The sequence below is a fragment of the Canis lupus genome, chromosome 20 (genome assembly GCF_011100685.1).
Source record: "Canis lupus familiaris isolate Mischka breed German Shepherd chromosome 20, alternate assembly UU_Cfam_GSD_1.0, whole genome shotgun sequence".
Taxonomy (NCBI): domain Eukaryota; kingdom Metazoa; phylum Chordata; class Mammalia; order Carnivora; family Canidae; genus Canis; species Canis lupus.
Window position 1 is genome coordinate 7,136,177 of NC_049241.1, and position 17,345 is coordinate 7,153,521.

Sequence of the window (17,345 nt, forward strand, 5' to 3'; positions counted from 1 at the left end):
GCCTGATAGTTGGGGTAGCCCTTTTGCTAGACACTTCCTGGGAAGCTTGGAAAGGGCACCGAGAAGACATTCATAAAATGGTGAAGACAGAAACACTGCGGCATCTGAGGAGATGAAGCCAAGCCAGTTGGTCCTCCCTGCTCATGTTGCTCTAACCACTTATAGCCACAATAAGACAAGACAAGATGCTTGAGGCTGGAGAAAGGCTTCTGAGGAGCAATGTGGGACAAGGGCAAGAACAACAGTACTGCCAGCAGCAGGCCTGGTGCTGCCACAGAACTACCACCCTGATTCTCTTATGCCCCTGCCCTCTGAGGGCACAGAGGAATTCAGAATTCAGAGGCAACATAACCAAGAAGTCTTCCCCAAGATTCATGCCAGCTCATCTAGAGTTGTGGGCCTGACACTAGTCAGATACATGCACAGAAATTTCACCAAATAAGAGGATTCATCTCTTCCCCTAGTGCACATTCCTGGGAACATTAAACCTCAGCTTCATTCTGGTTAACAATGAAACCCCTAAGTTAAATGCCTACTTGAAAAGCGAAAAGGAAGGAAAAAGACAAAATCTAATAACTTGTATATTAGTATTTGCTCACCTCTCGAGGCCATGCCCTTTTAAAAGAACTGCTCATCCTTTTTTGTTTCCTTCCCTTTTTAGCCTCTAAAGATAGAAAGATTTTTTGGCTGTAAATTACAAAGTGAGCCTTTCTGTGAAAGGAAATGGAAATGGCATCTGAGTTTTGCTTGTAAGAAGGAACAATTAAAAACATTTACCCGGGATCCTTGGGTGGCGCAGCGGTTTGGCGCCTGCCTTTGGCCCAGGGCGCGATCCTGGAGACCCGGGATCGAATCCCACATCGGGCTCCTGGTGCATGGAGCCTGCTTCTCCCTCTGCCTGTTGTGTCTCTGCCTCTCTCTCTCTCTGTATGACTATCATAAATAAATAAAAAAAAATGTTTAAAAAAAAACAAAACAAAAAAAACAAAAAACATTTACCGTACTGAGGCACCTGGGTGACTTAGTTAAGCATTCGACTCCTGATTTAGGCTCCAGTGATCTCTGGGTCCTGTAGGGCCTCTGAGATCAGTACAGAGTCAGCTTGAGATGCTCTTCCTCTCCCTCTGCCCATCCCCCTGTTTGCACTTGTGCTTGGTCTCTCTCTCTCTCTCAAATAAAGAGAAAAACCACAAAACAAACAAACAAAAAAAACAACAAAAAAAAAACCATTTACAGTATCACCTATAGGACACTTGGCACACTTATAGGACACTTGGCACATGAGGTCTGATTTAATCTTCATTGCCACTAAAAAGGTTATCTTAACTGCTTTCCACCCAAGGGAGGCACAGAATGTTTGAGATACTTTTCATCGGTCACACAGCAGGCAGTGTTATCTCTAAAGCTAATGTCCATTTCTATGGCACAAACCATATTAAAATGTCTTGTTATCTCTCAGCCAGCTTGTAGCCAAAACGTTAGCATACTCTGACTTCCCTTCCAACTAGTAGTTTCACTTATTCAGATCCATAAACTGTTTGAAGCTCTTGCAGTTTTTTAATTCCTGAAGTTTTTCTTGCAAATTGCTTGTTCTCTTGATTCACAACACACAGCTTCAAATTACTTCTAGCCTTTCCAAAATTCAAACCCACCCTTCAAAGGTCAAGAACTTACCACTGCTGAGGCTATTAAGAGGAAAATATTTTGAGATCTGAAGCAATTTCCTAAGAATTGTCAACTGTTTTGTGTGAGTACAACAGAACTGAAACAAGCACACAGCCTCCCTCAGGGACACTGTGAAAGGGCCACTTCTTGGGACTTGCAGTCCTTTTGCACGAAGGGCGTCACAGGTCTCATTTTTCAGGTATTAAGGGCCTACTGAAATATTCTCAAAAACAAGCAGTAAGCAATTAGGTAAAGAATGGCAGATGTTAGGAAATAAAACTTACTCCTCTAGTAGAGCCAAGTGACGCGTGTTATGTTTTTGTTTTCTTCCTAACATGTTACTCTACTATTAAGTCAGTTTGTACTTGCTTATTTTTAAAAATCTGTTTGTACTATGATTGAAATCAAGTCTGTCAGGTCAAATTGAACTAAAAGGAAATCTAAATATGGGCCCATAAAGAGTGATGCTAAGCTCACGTCCCATGTTTGGGATATGCGAAAAGTATTAACGCAACAATGAATAACTTGCCTTAATTCTCACTTTTGTTACCATTTCCCCTTCAGAGTCCTTCATGAAAGAGCTGACAGGGAAATCTCAGGCACAACTAAGGACGGAGAGAAACCAAATTTTCTCTCCTGCCTTTACAAAGAACATAAAAATATGCATTCACATAGATTTCTATCTCAAGTTGGAGTGCTGACAAAGGTCTTCAAAGTATCCAAATGCTCTGGTGAATCCAGAGTCAACTACAAAGACATCAAGACTGTCTAGAGTCATGAGGACAGACAGATAAGTTCTGACTACAGGTCTTGGGACTATGCAACATACCCTTCAAAGCAGTCCTCATGGGAGGCTGGGCAGTGATCCCAGAGATACTGCCATTCCTCAAGACCCCGCTGGATATGCACTCATGTAGTTTCTACATGGTCCCTCGTATTTTTTTTTTTTTTTTTAAGATTTTACTTATTTACTCATGAGAGACACAGAGAGAGCGGCAGAGACACAGGCAGAGGGAGAAGCAGGCTCCATGCAGGGAGCCTGACGTGGGACTTGATCCCGGGTCTCCAGGATCACGCCCTGGGCTGAAGGTGGCACTAAACCGCTGAGCCACCCGGGCTGCCCGGTCCCTCTTATTTGAAAAAACTTGCTATGTCTGTTCTCCCACTGATTGTCTATATTTGGCATGCTTACAGCCATTTCAGGATCACAGGGAAGATATTTTGCAATTTTAGTCTGATGGCCATAAATTCAAGATGTCGAACTTTGGTGTATGCTTTAATCAGCCATTAGATATTCTAGAAAAGAAAAATAATGTAGTCTTTCCTTCCTTGTGAAGGAAAGAATCTTTAGTTTCTATGATGAAAAAATTACTTAAAACTAGGGAAGACGAGGGATGTCTGGCTGGCTCAGTTTGTAGAACATGCAACTCTTGATCCCGGGGTTATGAGTTTGAGCCCCATGTGCAGCACAGAATTTAAAATTTAAAAAGAAAAAATTTTTTTTTTAAACTAGGGCAGGCCAGACACTACCATTTATCACTATCATCACACAAAATATTATGTAAGCAAGTTATAAGGACAGTAACTTTAGGAATAGGATGTTCTCCAACAGTTCTTTCATATCTTCTATGGCAAAAAAAGGCTGTGGTGATAAGTTCTTTTAGAAATACCTGGACAGGATATTGGAAGGCCTTTTAGAAGAAATAAATTGGAGACTCTAAAAAAAATCCTGCAGGAGAGTAAGCAAAACCCTTCAAAGAATTCATTGCCAAAATGTGTCCTTTAATAAAATGTTAGGTCAACTCTGACGAATCCCAAAGGCTCCTTCTTTTAATATCCTCTGGAAGTGATCTTTCAACATAATAACAATCATCGAAAGCATCAACTAAAGCAAAGGAGACAGTAAAAGCTGAAAAAGAAGATCAGCTGGTAAATATTCAGAACACTGAAATGTAACATGCAGTAATTAGCTACCACTTACGGCATAATGATAAATCACACCTCTGCACTAATAGGCAAAGGGCATTCTGCTACTGAGTCTTAGCTACATACCACACTGTGAGTTCCTAGAGGACATAAACTATCTTATTTTTTCTTATCCTGTCTTGCTGTTCATTTATTCATCTACTAAATCGTGATTTTTTCCTACTATTCAAACTAAAAACTAGTTTACTATCATTTACTAAAACTAGTAAATGCTAAAAACTGGTTTTATCATTTACTAAAAACTAGTTTGCCTTCCAAGCTAGTACATTTCTTGAGTAAAGATGTTTAGATAATTCTGGGATAGCAAGTTGTTCAATCATGTCATATAATTTTACTATTTGTCCAAAAGGATATCACTGGACACTTCAGAGGCTCTTATTTGCCTCTGTATCATTAAAAAATGTATCATAAATTAGAAGCTCTAATGTTTGTTCAAGTGAACTGCTATGACAATAGTGATTAAAATAAATTCACATAATATGTATCTGGGTGTTTTCAGTATTCAACTTAAAGAGTTATATGCTGTATACAAACTGTGTATGTATAAGTATGTACATTCATAAAAGATTTTCCAATTCAAGCTGATGGCTCCCTTATTTAAAAAACCCAGCAGTTACTACCATGATCCTCCCTCTCTTCCTTCTAAAGACAACACACATGTTATGAATATAAAAATATAAAATATAAATATAGGTTTTGTGTAAATAAAAATATAAGAAGGAACATGAGCAAAGGATAATTGCGGCTCTTTGTCCACTGGTAGCAGGGTCAGTATCTTCCCCATCCTAAATGTTAGTTGGGCCTAAAGAAATGGAATAGTTGATCAAGAGATTCTATAATTTCAGAGTCATAAAACAAAACCCAGTGGTAGATGAGTTCCTGAATCTCTCTTTACTACAGCTGAGGAAAATGAGTCCCCAGAGAGAGATGGCAACTTTCCAAAGCCATATAAGAGGTCATGGTAGGGCTGATTACAACACTCATTCCCCAGTGGCTCATACAGAACAGCTTGGGAATGGTATCAAAGAAAAACTCATAGAACAAGGGTGCTTTCCTAGGATCCACAGGAAGGTTTCAGGGACTTCATGAAACCACTGAAATTGTCTGCAAAACTGTGTGTGGCTTTGCATCTTTTTCAGGGAAGCAGGGTCAGTCTAAACAAGGTCCAGGACTCAAAAATTTTAAGAACCACTCCGTCAAAGGATGGGCTTGGGTGAAGGAGAGGAGGAGAGGTTAAAAGTAAATGAAATTTATTCCAAACTAAAAGGAACACAGATTTTCAACACCCTGAAGATTATATTTGGGCTGGGCAGCCTGTGGAACCAGGTTAAGAACACAGTTCTAAACTTTCTGGTGTGGATGGTAAAAGGATCCTGTAAGAAAAAAAGGTGTTCAAGCAAACTAGGCATGTCTTGGTAACCACAGGTGACAGGGAGAAGAATAAGCAGTACAAACTTAACTACCAATTAGGTGGTCTCAGAAAACCACTGGTCAAAAGTAACAGACAAGGCTCAGTTCTCTGGAATCAAGGGGAAGGTTTTGGCAGTTATCTGTCATGAGTCACGATGGAAGGTTTCTGCAGCTTCTCAAAACCAGGGCAGCCTTGACCTTCACTCAGGCCTCTCATTGTACCTACTTGTACAGTGAGCCTGGAAGGGGCTCCACACACCCCAGGTGACCTATTTAAATCACAGGGGTCTTTGTTTTCTTATTTCTGATGTCAACATCAGTCCCAGGAGTGGGCAAAGGCCTTGCTACTTGGTCACAGGGAACTGGATACACGTCAGTCATTGCAATTTCCCTGGGAAACAGAAAATATTTTCCCCACTCTATGGATGAGGAAATTAAAGCAAAGGGAGAAATGTCCAAGGTTTTTCAAGGAGGTGAAGAGCCAAGAGCTCCGAGGTTAGGGCTTGCAGCTACATATGCCACACTGGCTCTGGCTAGATATTCTGTCCCCTTTTGGGAACCAAGCAGTTCTGGAGATTGGGGAAACACTAGTTGCTAAGCACAAGATGTAGGATACAGTTTATACCACACAACCATGCATATGGAATCCATCACACGTTACAACAGAAGACTTGAGGCCTCACTGGGTAAATGAGATAGGAAAAGGAGAACCTGGGGGTTACTCATCATTTTCCAAATCAGAGATTTATGTCCCTTTTGGAAAGGAGAAGGAAAGCCTGGCTGCAGCCCAGTTTTGAGTAATATTTGCCACTGAGAAGCTGTATGAAAAAATTCCTGGCACAAACTTTGGAGAGCTCTTCCGATTGGGCTCTGGCCAGTCCTTATAAATGATTGAGATTTAAAACCCTATCAAATCAGAGAAGCAGGGAGTGTTGGTGCAACACCATAAATCCCTCTCTAAAGCTAATTTCAAACACAAAATAGGAATGTTCAGAGAAAAAAATTATCTACACATACTTCCTTACATAGAATTTTTTTTTCCCCTTAAGTCTAGTAGGGTAGAGGTCAATGGCTAACTGTAGTCTGAGTGCCTGGAATAGTCGATTATCTTCTTTAACCTAAATATATTTTCTGATTTTTCCATCATTCAAATAGATTGCTGTGAAATAAAGAATAAAATTAAGTAAAGAAAATATAAAAGCTAATAACTTTGAGTGTCAATAGAGAGCCAGAGCTTATCTCATCCAACTGACTCATTTAACAAAAGAAGAAACGGAGGCGGACAGAACAGGGAGCACCTTGCTTGTGGTCACTCAGGCAGCCAGCAAGGGACTCAGAGCCAGGACCCTGGAAATCCCCTGAACAACTTCCTGGCCTCCACACCACAGTGTTGCAGCTGCTGGATTCCTTAGGCTAGGAAACCCCCTAGGCTTGGTGTTAGGTGAGAAACAATTTTATATGGAATTGTAAAATTCAAAACAGCATCCTCAAATGTTAGACAAAGTACACTAGATTCCAACTCAAGAATAAGTGAAACTGAAAAGGCACAGAGAGGACAGTTTGTAGGGAATTGGGTGTCCAATGCTCTGTCACAACTGCTATACTGAACTGCATAAATGTACCATATTTTCTTTCTTCTGGCTATTGTTTATGTAATTCCACCTGTCCACAATGCTTTCCCCTCTTGGTCTACCTCCCTCCCATGTGCTTCTAGAAATTCCTCCTCATCCTTTAACATCAACTCAAAAGTCACTTTCTGCAATGCTGTCCCTGGTCTCTATTTGAAAAATTAATGGGTACTGGGACACCCCAACAAAAGGATGCACTTTTGACTGCACAGCATACCACTATATAAGGGAAATCATTGCTGGTTTACAGATCTGTCTCATCTCTAGATAGCGTTCTTTTTAAGTCATTGTATTTCTGGCACCTAGCAGGAACTCAAATGACAGCTGAATGAATGAAACCTACTAACAGCCATACAGCAAGACTTTTACCTCTCTTTGCATATCTATGATTTGTTTTTCTATCCTGGAAAGGGTGCATTTGTAGAACCTGAGGCAAGAGAGATTGCTTCCGGACAGAGGTTTTCCCTAAAGTTAAAACAGCTAAATTGAGTATTGTTATTTCATACTACCTAAGTAACAAAGAAATAGGTTAGAAAAACATTGATTACAAAATATCCAAAAAATGGACAGATTGGCAACAAACACACAACCCGTATAGTTTATTACAGGAAGACACCAAAGTGTATTATTCCTACACCCTCTCTATCACTCAAGATACATGTACATAGGCACACACAAAAAGTTAATAGCAAGTCACTGTGGGAAGTTTAATCAGAACCCATCAATAGAAGACCCATGGCGTGGTAAACACCAAAGTGTATTATTAGGGTTGCTAATTGCTAATTAAAATCCCCAGATCAGGTTTCTGGGCACAGCTTGCTGCATCTGTGCAGTGGGCAGGTCCCAGACAGTATGAAAACCAAGACCGGGACCTGCTTCTTCATGCAAGGCTATTCCTGTAGTATCACAAAGGGTGTGTGACAGATTGTACAAGAAGAATATCCACATGCAATCCCCTCAGGCACAGTCCTGTTCCTGACTACAGATTTGAAAGAAGTTTCTCATCAACCTCTAGGATCCAGAAACTAGGCTATTGTTGCATAAAATACCAGAAGGTACCTAGCTTACCCCTTATAGGGAAAGAGAATGGTCACAACATTCAACATACTGTCCTCCTTCCTTGAGATGGTCTGGGAAGGGGGATAAGAGGACTTTCTGGGGCGATGGAAACATTCTATATCTTGATTGAAATGTGGGTTACATGCATGTATACACTTGTCAAAACTTACAGGATTGTTTGCTCTTAAGATTCATGCTCTCTAGTGTATATAAATTTTACCTAGAAAAAAAGAACCATGGACAAAGATTGAACTCTAATTAGTAGGTTTATTTTCTGGAGTGGTATGAGCTAGCAATTTTGAAACTATTTTCTATGTATTCTAGACTGGAGCAAGTGAGTAAATACATGCAGGATAATGAGATCCAGGTTTTTCACCATTGGGGAAGGTAGTTACAAATATGGGAGAGGGTAAATTAACATCACCATAGGGGATAAAATATATCATGTGCCTCCTAACATGATGATACATCATCACGTCTTTGGTAGTTGTGCCAAAATTTCATGACCTGACTCAAATTATAAGGAAACAGGAGACAAAAATCAAATTGAGGGAAATGCTACAAAATAACTGGCAAAATATCAACATATTTAGGTTAAGAAAGACAAAGAAAGAAAGGTTAAGGAACTTTTTCAGATTGAGGGAAGCCAAAGAGATACGACAACTAAATGCATGCTTGATCCTGAACTGGTTTGGGAAAAGAAACCTATAAAGACTGTTACTGTTACGAGTAACAACATTTAAAATATAGATTGTGGATTAGGTAAGAATATTGTGGCAACATTAAATTAATTGCCTGAATTTGAAAAGTATATTGTGTTTAGGTAAGAGAATAGCCTTTTCCTTAGGAAATACACATTGAAGTATTTAGTTGGAAAGGACACAGTGTTTCCAACTTACTCTCAAAGTTGCAAGAAAAAAGAGAAGGGTGAGGAGGAGGAAGCAGGGTGAGAGGGAGGGGAGTATGCATATATAAGTGGGACAAAAATGTAAACAAACAACTGGTCAATCTGGGTAGAGTGTAAGAAGGTTCTCTGTACTATTCTTCTATCTTTCCTGTAAGTATGAAATCATATCAAAATACAAAGTTACCCTCAAAACACCCTAACCTCCCCCAAGATATTTACTTTTTTTTTAAAGATTTTATTTATTCATGAGAGACAAGGAGAGAGAGAGGCAGAGATATAGGCAGAGGGAGAAGCAGGCTCCATGCAGGGAGCCTGATGTGAGACTCTATCCCAGAACCCCAGGATCACGCCCTGAGCTGAAGGCAGATGCTCAACCGCTGAGCCACCCAGGAGTCCCCTCCCCCAAAATATTTAGATGTAAGGCTATTAATAACTAAATAAGTGTATTATGAGAAATTGTTTCAAGAATATTGGTTTTAAAATTCTATTTTTCCCTATGGTAGCAATCCACAAAAACTTTAGTTGGCACTAAATTCCTTTTTAGAACTAAAAACAACTCATATACCTTCAAATAAGATTTTTTGAAATTCCGTGCTTTTAGATTTTAGAAAGTCTTGTAAGACAATAAACAGAAATTGGAATGAAAGTGCCTCTTTACGAAGACATAGACATGGCCAACATGCACATGAGAAAATGCTCTGCATCACTTGCCATCAGGGAAATACAAATCAAAACCACAATGAGATACCACCTCACACCAGTGAGAATGGGGAAAATTAACAAGGCAGGAAACAACAAATGTTGGAGAGGATGCGGAGAAAAGGGAACCCTCCCTCTTACACTGTTGGTGGGAATGTGAACTGGTGCAGCCACTCTGGAAAACTGTGTGGAGGTTCCTCAAAGAGTTAAAAATAGACCTGCCCTACGACCCAGCAATTGCACTGTTGGGGATTTACCCCAAAGATACAAATGCAATGAAACGCCAGGACACCTGCACCCCGATGTTTATAGCAGCAATGGCCACGATAGCCAAACTGTGGAAGGAGCCTCGGTGTCCAACGAAAGATGAATGGATAAAGAAGATGTGGTTTATGTATACAATGGAATATTACTCAGCTATTAGAAATGACAAATACCCACCATTTGCTTCAACGTGGATGGAACTGGAGGGTATTATGCTGAGTGAAATAAGCCAGTCGGAGAAGGACAAACATTATATGTTCTCATTCATTTGGGGAATATAAATAATAGTGAAAGGGAATATAAGGGAAGGGGGAAGAAATGTGTGGGAAATATCAGAAAGGGAGACAGAACGTAAAGACTGCTAACTCTGGGAAACGAACTAGGGGTGGTAGAAGGGGAGGAGGGCGGGGGGTGGGAGTGAATGGGTGACGGGCACTGGGGGTTATTCTGTATGTTAGTAAATTGAACACCAATAAAAAATAAATTTAAAAAAAAAAAAAAAAAAGAAAGTGCCTCTTTACTACCCAACTCCCTCCAGATTCTTCAGTATTTTTTCTGTAAGAACAATTCATCTGGCTACATGCCAAGTTAAAACCAAACAAGATAATAAACAATTTGTGTATGGATGATTCAGCCTTCCCTGACATAGCAGAGAACTGCATTCTCCCCAGGCCTTATAAAAGCTCTACACACACACACACACACACACACACACACACACACACATACACAAATATAAAATATGCTAAGGAACACAGCATTATCACTCAGCAGAACTTATTCTATCTCCCCATCTTTGTCTTTGTGTTAAATCAAACACAAGTATGACTCTGGTCTGGGGGGGGAGGAGGGGAGGCAAAAATACCAAAAACTACCAAAGGAAAAAAATTACTTCATGGATATCAAAGGAGAATTTTTAAAAAGTCATTTTTAGCCCCAAGAATCTTTTTGAAACAATAACTATGATATGACTCAGTATGAAAATATTATGCTAAGTATGTATTAAGAAAAATTCACATGCACAGAGATGAAACTGCAATTGGATTTGTCATTTCAAAGTATTAATGTTGGGTTTGCAGATAATAGAGAATGACATTCTCCTAAGCGAATAAAGAAGTTAGCCAAGTAAGTAAATGCTGTGTTTCTACTGTAAGGAAATACATGCACCAGTGAAGCAACCTTTTCAGCACAAAAGAAATTTAATACCCAGACCACATGAAAAGTGATCGCTCTGGGAATAGCACAGCTGTTAAAATTCAAGGCAGTTTGTATTAAATCGTCCAGCATGTTTATGTAAAGCAGGACTCTCAGAATGACCACCAAGAGGAATTAACTTCGCTAACAAAAAAGTGATACCTATATTTAGTTTAATGCTTACAATAAGTGTGAAAGAAAAATGCAAAGCGATTCTTTCAAAGAATATAAGGGACCTCAGTTAGCTAGTATGCCTGTGATTCTTTCATAAACAGTATCTCAAGGGCTAATTTAATTAGAAAGAGAACAAAAAAGAATGAGTGTTTGCATTTCACTTACAGAACCCAATTATCTTTATTTCATTGAGATGCATGATCTACATAAAGCCACAGAAAAACTTCTGGCACCTGTGCCAAATGATTTCAGTATGAAAACTAATACTGCCAAGTTATTTTGAGACCAATTAGCTTAGCCATTCAAAGAAAAATAATGTGCTCTCTAAAAAACATATAATCCTAAAATCTGCATTTCTGAAGACAGAAGTGTACAGATATCCTTGACGCCTTGATGTGAACAGATATAAGATACCTCAAAGAGATGGCAAAAAGAATGAGCTTGTGGGTAACTACTGACAAATGGCAAGCTTTAAATCTCAATATTGATGCTTGGGATGCACAATGATAAAACAGCTTAGTTTACTTTTTGAAGAAAAAAGTTATTCTCAATGTTTGAACACCTAAAATTAACCAAATTTATCAGCATTCTCAATCTGAATTAATTTTTTAAGACTGGGTAGGATTATGCTTCTCATAGGATATGACCAAGTCAAGTCTTAAAAAAAAAAAAAAAAAAAAAAAAAAGCTTATCAACTCAGAATGGAGATAATTTCCCAAGACCTCAATCCCTTCCATACTGCTAGATGTCGTAGGCCAAGGCAAAGAAATCCTGAGTTAGAAGTGAGATGCCAGACTTAGGGGTTAATGACCCTAATACTATTTTGCATAACACTTGTACATGAAAGTCTTACCAAAAAGCTTGAGTTTTAAAAGCCCAAGTTAAATCACTGGGCATCAGAAGGCTTAAAGAGGCATACAAAAGAAAATTAGCAATAACACACAGTATAAAGTCACAAATAACTCAGCCTATCTCTAGGCCTGTTAAAAAAGGAGATGCCATCAACTGTAGTTTTGAGATACATCAGCCGTTTCCCATTACAATGGGGTACATACCAGCTCTATTTTTAGAGCCTCTGGAAAGATCAAAGCAAAAGGGGCCCTTTTATGGGCTCCCTAGCCAGGCCCCTAATCTCTGTTTACTTTTTGTCATTATGTAGATCTCCCAAAGACAAAACCACGAGGACTGCCTGGTTTAACTCCCTCCTCTGATAACACTTACAAATTGCTCTAGGATGGTCCATGTGAGCAAGGAACTTCTGAGGAGGAACAAAACCTAGTAACGTTCATATTCAAGCCAAAATTATTATGAGGCAAGTATTGATACAGATATCTACAATATCTAATTCAATCTCTCTTTGTACACTATAAATTAAACTTTCTCAGGCTGATTTCTCTGTGACAATGAATACACATGAATGACAAATCTCCTCTGGTATTTTAGACCTTCCCTCTCCCCCTCCAAAAAGTCCTCAGTTGGTTTCAGTGCTCTGGCTAGTAAAGATGATAGGCTCATTTTAAAAAACAAGTCCTTCAAATGCCGAATGACTTACTTTGGAAGAACAAGCTGTACATTTGTCAAACGCCAGGCTGACAGGAAGAACATTATCAAACCGTGACAGAAATCCCCGGATCTAAAAACAAAGCAAAACAATTGACATCAAGCTCAGAATGCCCATACCTGTGAAATATATTTGTAGTTTCTGACAAAAAGTGGGAAATAATATGGTGGTCTTGACACAGATTAGCAAAAATGAAGTTCAGCATGGACATTTTTCCTTGTATTATAATCAGTTTGAGGAAGAACTGTATCATGTCCTTTATGCCATCAAGAACCAGGCCCCACAATCTTTTTACGTATTTGAGACCTAAAAACTCCAAAATACAAAAAGAAAGCGATATGCTGTAAAGTATCATTGTAACAAATGTCTTAAAAAATAAAACAGGTTAACTAGTTCATGATGGTGCAACTGTCACATACATGTTACAGTGAATATGGTAAGTGTGTGTACCTGGATAGGATATTGGGTGGGGCATCACAGGTGAGAAGGTCTGGAGACTACATCAGGCAGAGATGGTCCTAAATATACATCTAGTTACTTGCTTGAGTTGGGACAGGGATACAATGCAAAACATCACCAAATTTATGAGGAAACAGCGCCACCTTGAGCATAAATTTCTGGACTGCAACTCACTGTCCCAGGATATCTGCCATAACCAGGTTTCAAAAACTATGATTTACGTAATTTACTGAGAACATCATATCTCTCTAGAACTATAGTATGCCAAATGGGAAGTTTTAAACTGCTGCGTAGATCATTAACATATTATTATGAAAAATATGAATGGTAAACCCCATGAAGTCTCACAGGACTCAGCATTTATAGTAAATCAGATAACATGAATCCTTTCATGAGTTAATTTATTTCATCTTCCCAACTGCCCCCATCTTCATAAAACTCAGGCTCAGAAAGGTGACACAAGTTGGCTGAGGAAAATAGAAAGTGACAAAGCTAAGATTCAAAAGGAGGCGTCTTAACCCTCAACTTGGCCCAGTTTCCTTCTGCTACCTACCCTTTCCCTCCCTTTCTCTCAGGATACCACAGGTTTGTCTTCAATATTAGGTCTCAGCACAAATTGACAGTCTCACCTGAATAGAGCAAAAGAACCAAGCCACATATCCTTGTTGCCTTTGGCTGCCCTACCAACACTCCCCCAAAATAAAAACAAACAAAACCTGACAAACTCTTTAAAGAAAAAGGCTTCCTTCTGCATTGAGATAACTCCATCTTCACACCCACACTGGATCTAATGGTCTAATTGCATGTTCATACTAGAAAATTGAACCTGTACAGACATGGCTATGGCTATCTTTTAAATATCCTTATCAGTATAATCCAAGATCAAAAGAGCATTTGGTAGAAATGATAAATTAGACAGCTGGTTTTAGTTAGATGGCCTCATTGTGAGCTTTGAAAATGTGACAATCTTTTAGTTCCCTAAATCTCAGGAATGTAGTGACCATTTCATTATACAGTACTGGAGGCACAGTCTGGGTTTAAGTTTGCTATTCAAGGACACCAAAACAGGAGACCTCAAACTTCTAAGAAGGATTAGTCAGAAATAGGAATGCTGAGACCCTCATGAGATCAAGAAGTTAGAGGCTTAAAAATATTGGCAAAGTGAGCCTTCTCACTTCTCAGTTACTTTCATATTTTATATATTTATATAATATATATAAACTTTTATATTAAATTCTCCAAAAATGTTACTATATTTTACACATTTTCCATTAAAATGTTTGTTGATACAGCCTATGTTAATGTCTCCATATAGGCTTCGCAAAAAGGTTTTCTTCATCCTTTTTTCTCCTACAGCTAATAACAAGTTTTATGTTGTATAAAGAAATATTGGTAATTTTCTCTGCTAAACTGTCTCATATTTGCAGATGGGAGGTAAGGCTGAAGGGAAGGGAGACAGAAGACCAAGCTAGAGCAGGAAGGAAGGCAGGAAAGAAAAAAATAAAAACAAAAAACACAGGTGGTGAGCAACAGAAGAAAAAGGAACCAAAATGAATGGATTGGCCAAGCATGGGCCACACACTATTGTTTAGCACCCCCAGACAGCTCTTTACTAGGAAACTGTGATTCATTTTCCCAGGAAATGAAGTAAAATAACATCTGTGTGTGAGGCCTTTTAAATTCACCAAGCTGGTATCAGAAGGCCCAGAGCTCAAAGTAATTAGTTTTAGGTAATTTCAAAAAGGAAAGTCTTCTTCTCAAACCAATTGCATCGGACTCCTAATGGGTATTTCATAGGTGAGCTCCCTCCTCTCCACATAATGCTACACTCTGCCATTGAATAATTTTTGTAATACACAGCTCCTAGGTGTGTCACTTTATCGATTTCTATAGCTGAAACAAATATGGCAGAGAATTCCTTATGCTGGCATTCAGAAACCCCCACACACACTAATCTGGGACCATCCTGTCTTTCTAATTATGTCTCAAATTGAAACTGCTCACAATCCCCATACAGCTACTAAGCTGAACTACAACTTCCTTCCAAAGACTTTCCCAAGTTCCTGACCTTATCTCATGCTAAATTCTGTGACTTGGAACTCTTCTTTTTGGAAAGAGCTACACAGCCAAATCTCCATCTTCCTTAAAAGCTGCTCAATGCAAACACACCTTTCATAAATCCTCAATCTACCTACCACCAAGCTTAGAGATCATGTCTCCATCATTTGAAATCCTTCTTTTTGATATTTATCACTAAATACCTGTGTAATAGTTATTTTAAGAAAACAACAGGTTATGAACACCTGGGTGGCTCAGGTCATGATCCGAGGTCCTGGGATGGAGTCCCGCATTGGGCTCCCCATAGGGAGCCTGCCTCTCCCTCTGCCTATGTCTGTGTGTCTCATGAATAAATAAATAAAATCTTTTTTTTAAAGGTTACAACATAATTCACGTACCATAAAATTCATCTTTTTAAAGTATACGACTCAGAGGATTTTAGTATATTCATGGAATAGTACAATTATCATTAATATCTAATTTCAGAATACTTCATCACCCCCAAAATAAATCCAGAACCCCAAAATAGTCCCCATTCTTCACTTTTCCCAGGCCCTGGCAACCACTAGTCTACTTTCTATTTCTACTGATTTGTCTATTTTGCATATTCCCTATAAATGGAATTATACAAGACTGGCTTTTTTTTACTTAGCAAGTTTTCATCCATATATATCCTGGATATGTACTTCCTTTTCATTGCCAAATAATATTCCATTATACGGATATACCACATTTTGTTTAATCCATTCATCAGTTGGACATTTCTTTTGGGTATCTACAAAATTGGGTATATACAAGAATTCCCATTATTTTAGGAATTAATGAGTCACATGGTAACTGTATGTTTAACATTCTGAGGAACTGCCAAACTGTTTTCCAAAGTGACCATACTGTATTACTTTCTCGCCTATAAGGTCAACACTTGTTACTGTCTCTGATTACAGCCATCCTAGTGAGTCTGAAGTGGTATCTCACTGTGGTTTCATTTGCATTTCTCTAATGACTAATAATGCTGAACATTTTTCTGTGTGCTTCTTGACCATTTATACATCTTTTTTGGAGAAATGACTTTGCAAATTCTTAGACAAATTTTAAATTTGGTTTTTCTTTTTATTGTTGAATTTTTAGAGTTTTTAAAAAACATTTTGGATACAAGTTTCTTTTCAGATAAGATTTGCAATATTTTCTCTCACTCTGGGTCATCTTTTCAATTTCTTGACAGTGTCCTTTGATGCACAGGACTTTTCATTTTCATAAAGTCCTATTTATTTTTTCTTTGGTTGTCTTATGGTGTCATATGTAAGAGACCTTGTCTAACCCAAGGTCATGAAGGTTATGTTTTCTTCTAGTTTTATAGTTTTAGCTGTTACATTTATGTCTATGATCCACTTTGAATTAACTTGTGTATATGGTAGGAGACCAGCATCTCAATTCATTCCTTTGCATGTAGAAATCCAATTGTCCCAATGCTTCATTGATAAGACTATTCTTCCCCAATTGAATGGTCATCAAATGACCATAAATATAAGAATTAATTTCTCGACTCTCAATTCTATTTGGTTGATCTATATATCTATTCTAATGACAGTACAACACTGTTTTGATTATAGTAGCTTTGTAGTAAGTTTTGAAACTGGTGAAGTGTGAGCCTTCCACCTTTGTTCTTCTTCAAGATTATTTTGGCTATTCTGGGTCCTTTGTCTTTCCATATGAATTTTAGAATCAGTTTGTGTGCTACAATTAACAAAAACATTTATTTCTCTTGCTTTTAAAGGGCAAGACACAGGTTGAACTATTTGCATTTGCCCAAAGCACAGTGAGATGTTTATAAAAGAGGCTACATATTATTATGAAATGAGAAAAATACAAACATCCCAAAGCCTACCAAATTACTCATATTTGAACTATACAGAGAAAACAAGTCTCATACCACAAGAAGAACTCCAATTTAGCACCATTCACATTTTCCAGGCAATATGAAGCCCTTCCCCATCAACAATGCTTTAAATCCCCAGTATTAAAAGTGCATAGAACTTCCACAAAAAGCTCTGCATTCCCTCAATCCTACAATAATCGTATAAAACTTGAAGAGCAGAGGTTGTTATTTTAAAGTTTTAGCACCTTCCTTCCTTAGATACACACAGAAATCACAGAGCAATCTAAAATCCAGGTACCCTATGCAAAATCCTAATATGTTCACATCTATTTAAGCGGCCACTCCCCAATTCATAATCCAAGAAATTCTAGAAATTTGTCCTTAGCTTGGGTAGAGAAAAATTCA

The 17,345-nt window shown here is 38.4% G+C and overlaps 1 protein-coding gene across 14 annotated transcripts in view; it reads right to left on the reverse strand.

The window, feature by feature from the left end:
* ATG7 (autophagy related 7) overlaps window positions 1-17,345 on the reverse strand; it is a 238,976-nt gene that overhangs the window by 146,909 nt on the left and 74,722 nt on the right. For 13 of the 14 annotated variants that reach the window (XR_005374573.1, XR_005374572.1, XR_005374581.1 and 10 more), the window contains one exon: window positions 12,539-12,619. Coding sequence is in view for 3 of the 14 variants with exons in the window: in XM_038565624.1 (XP_038421552.1) it covers window positions 12,539-12,619 (81 nt within the window). In the remaining 11 variants the exon portion in view is untranslated. Of the gene's footprint in view, window positions 1-3,431; window positions 3,575-12,538; window positions 12,620-17,345 lie in introns of those variants that run through there. The other variant, XM_038565625.1, reaches the window with a different exon arrangement.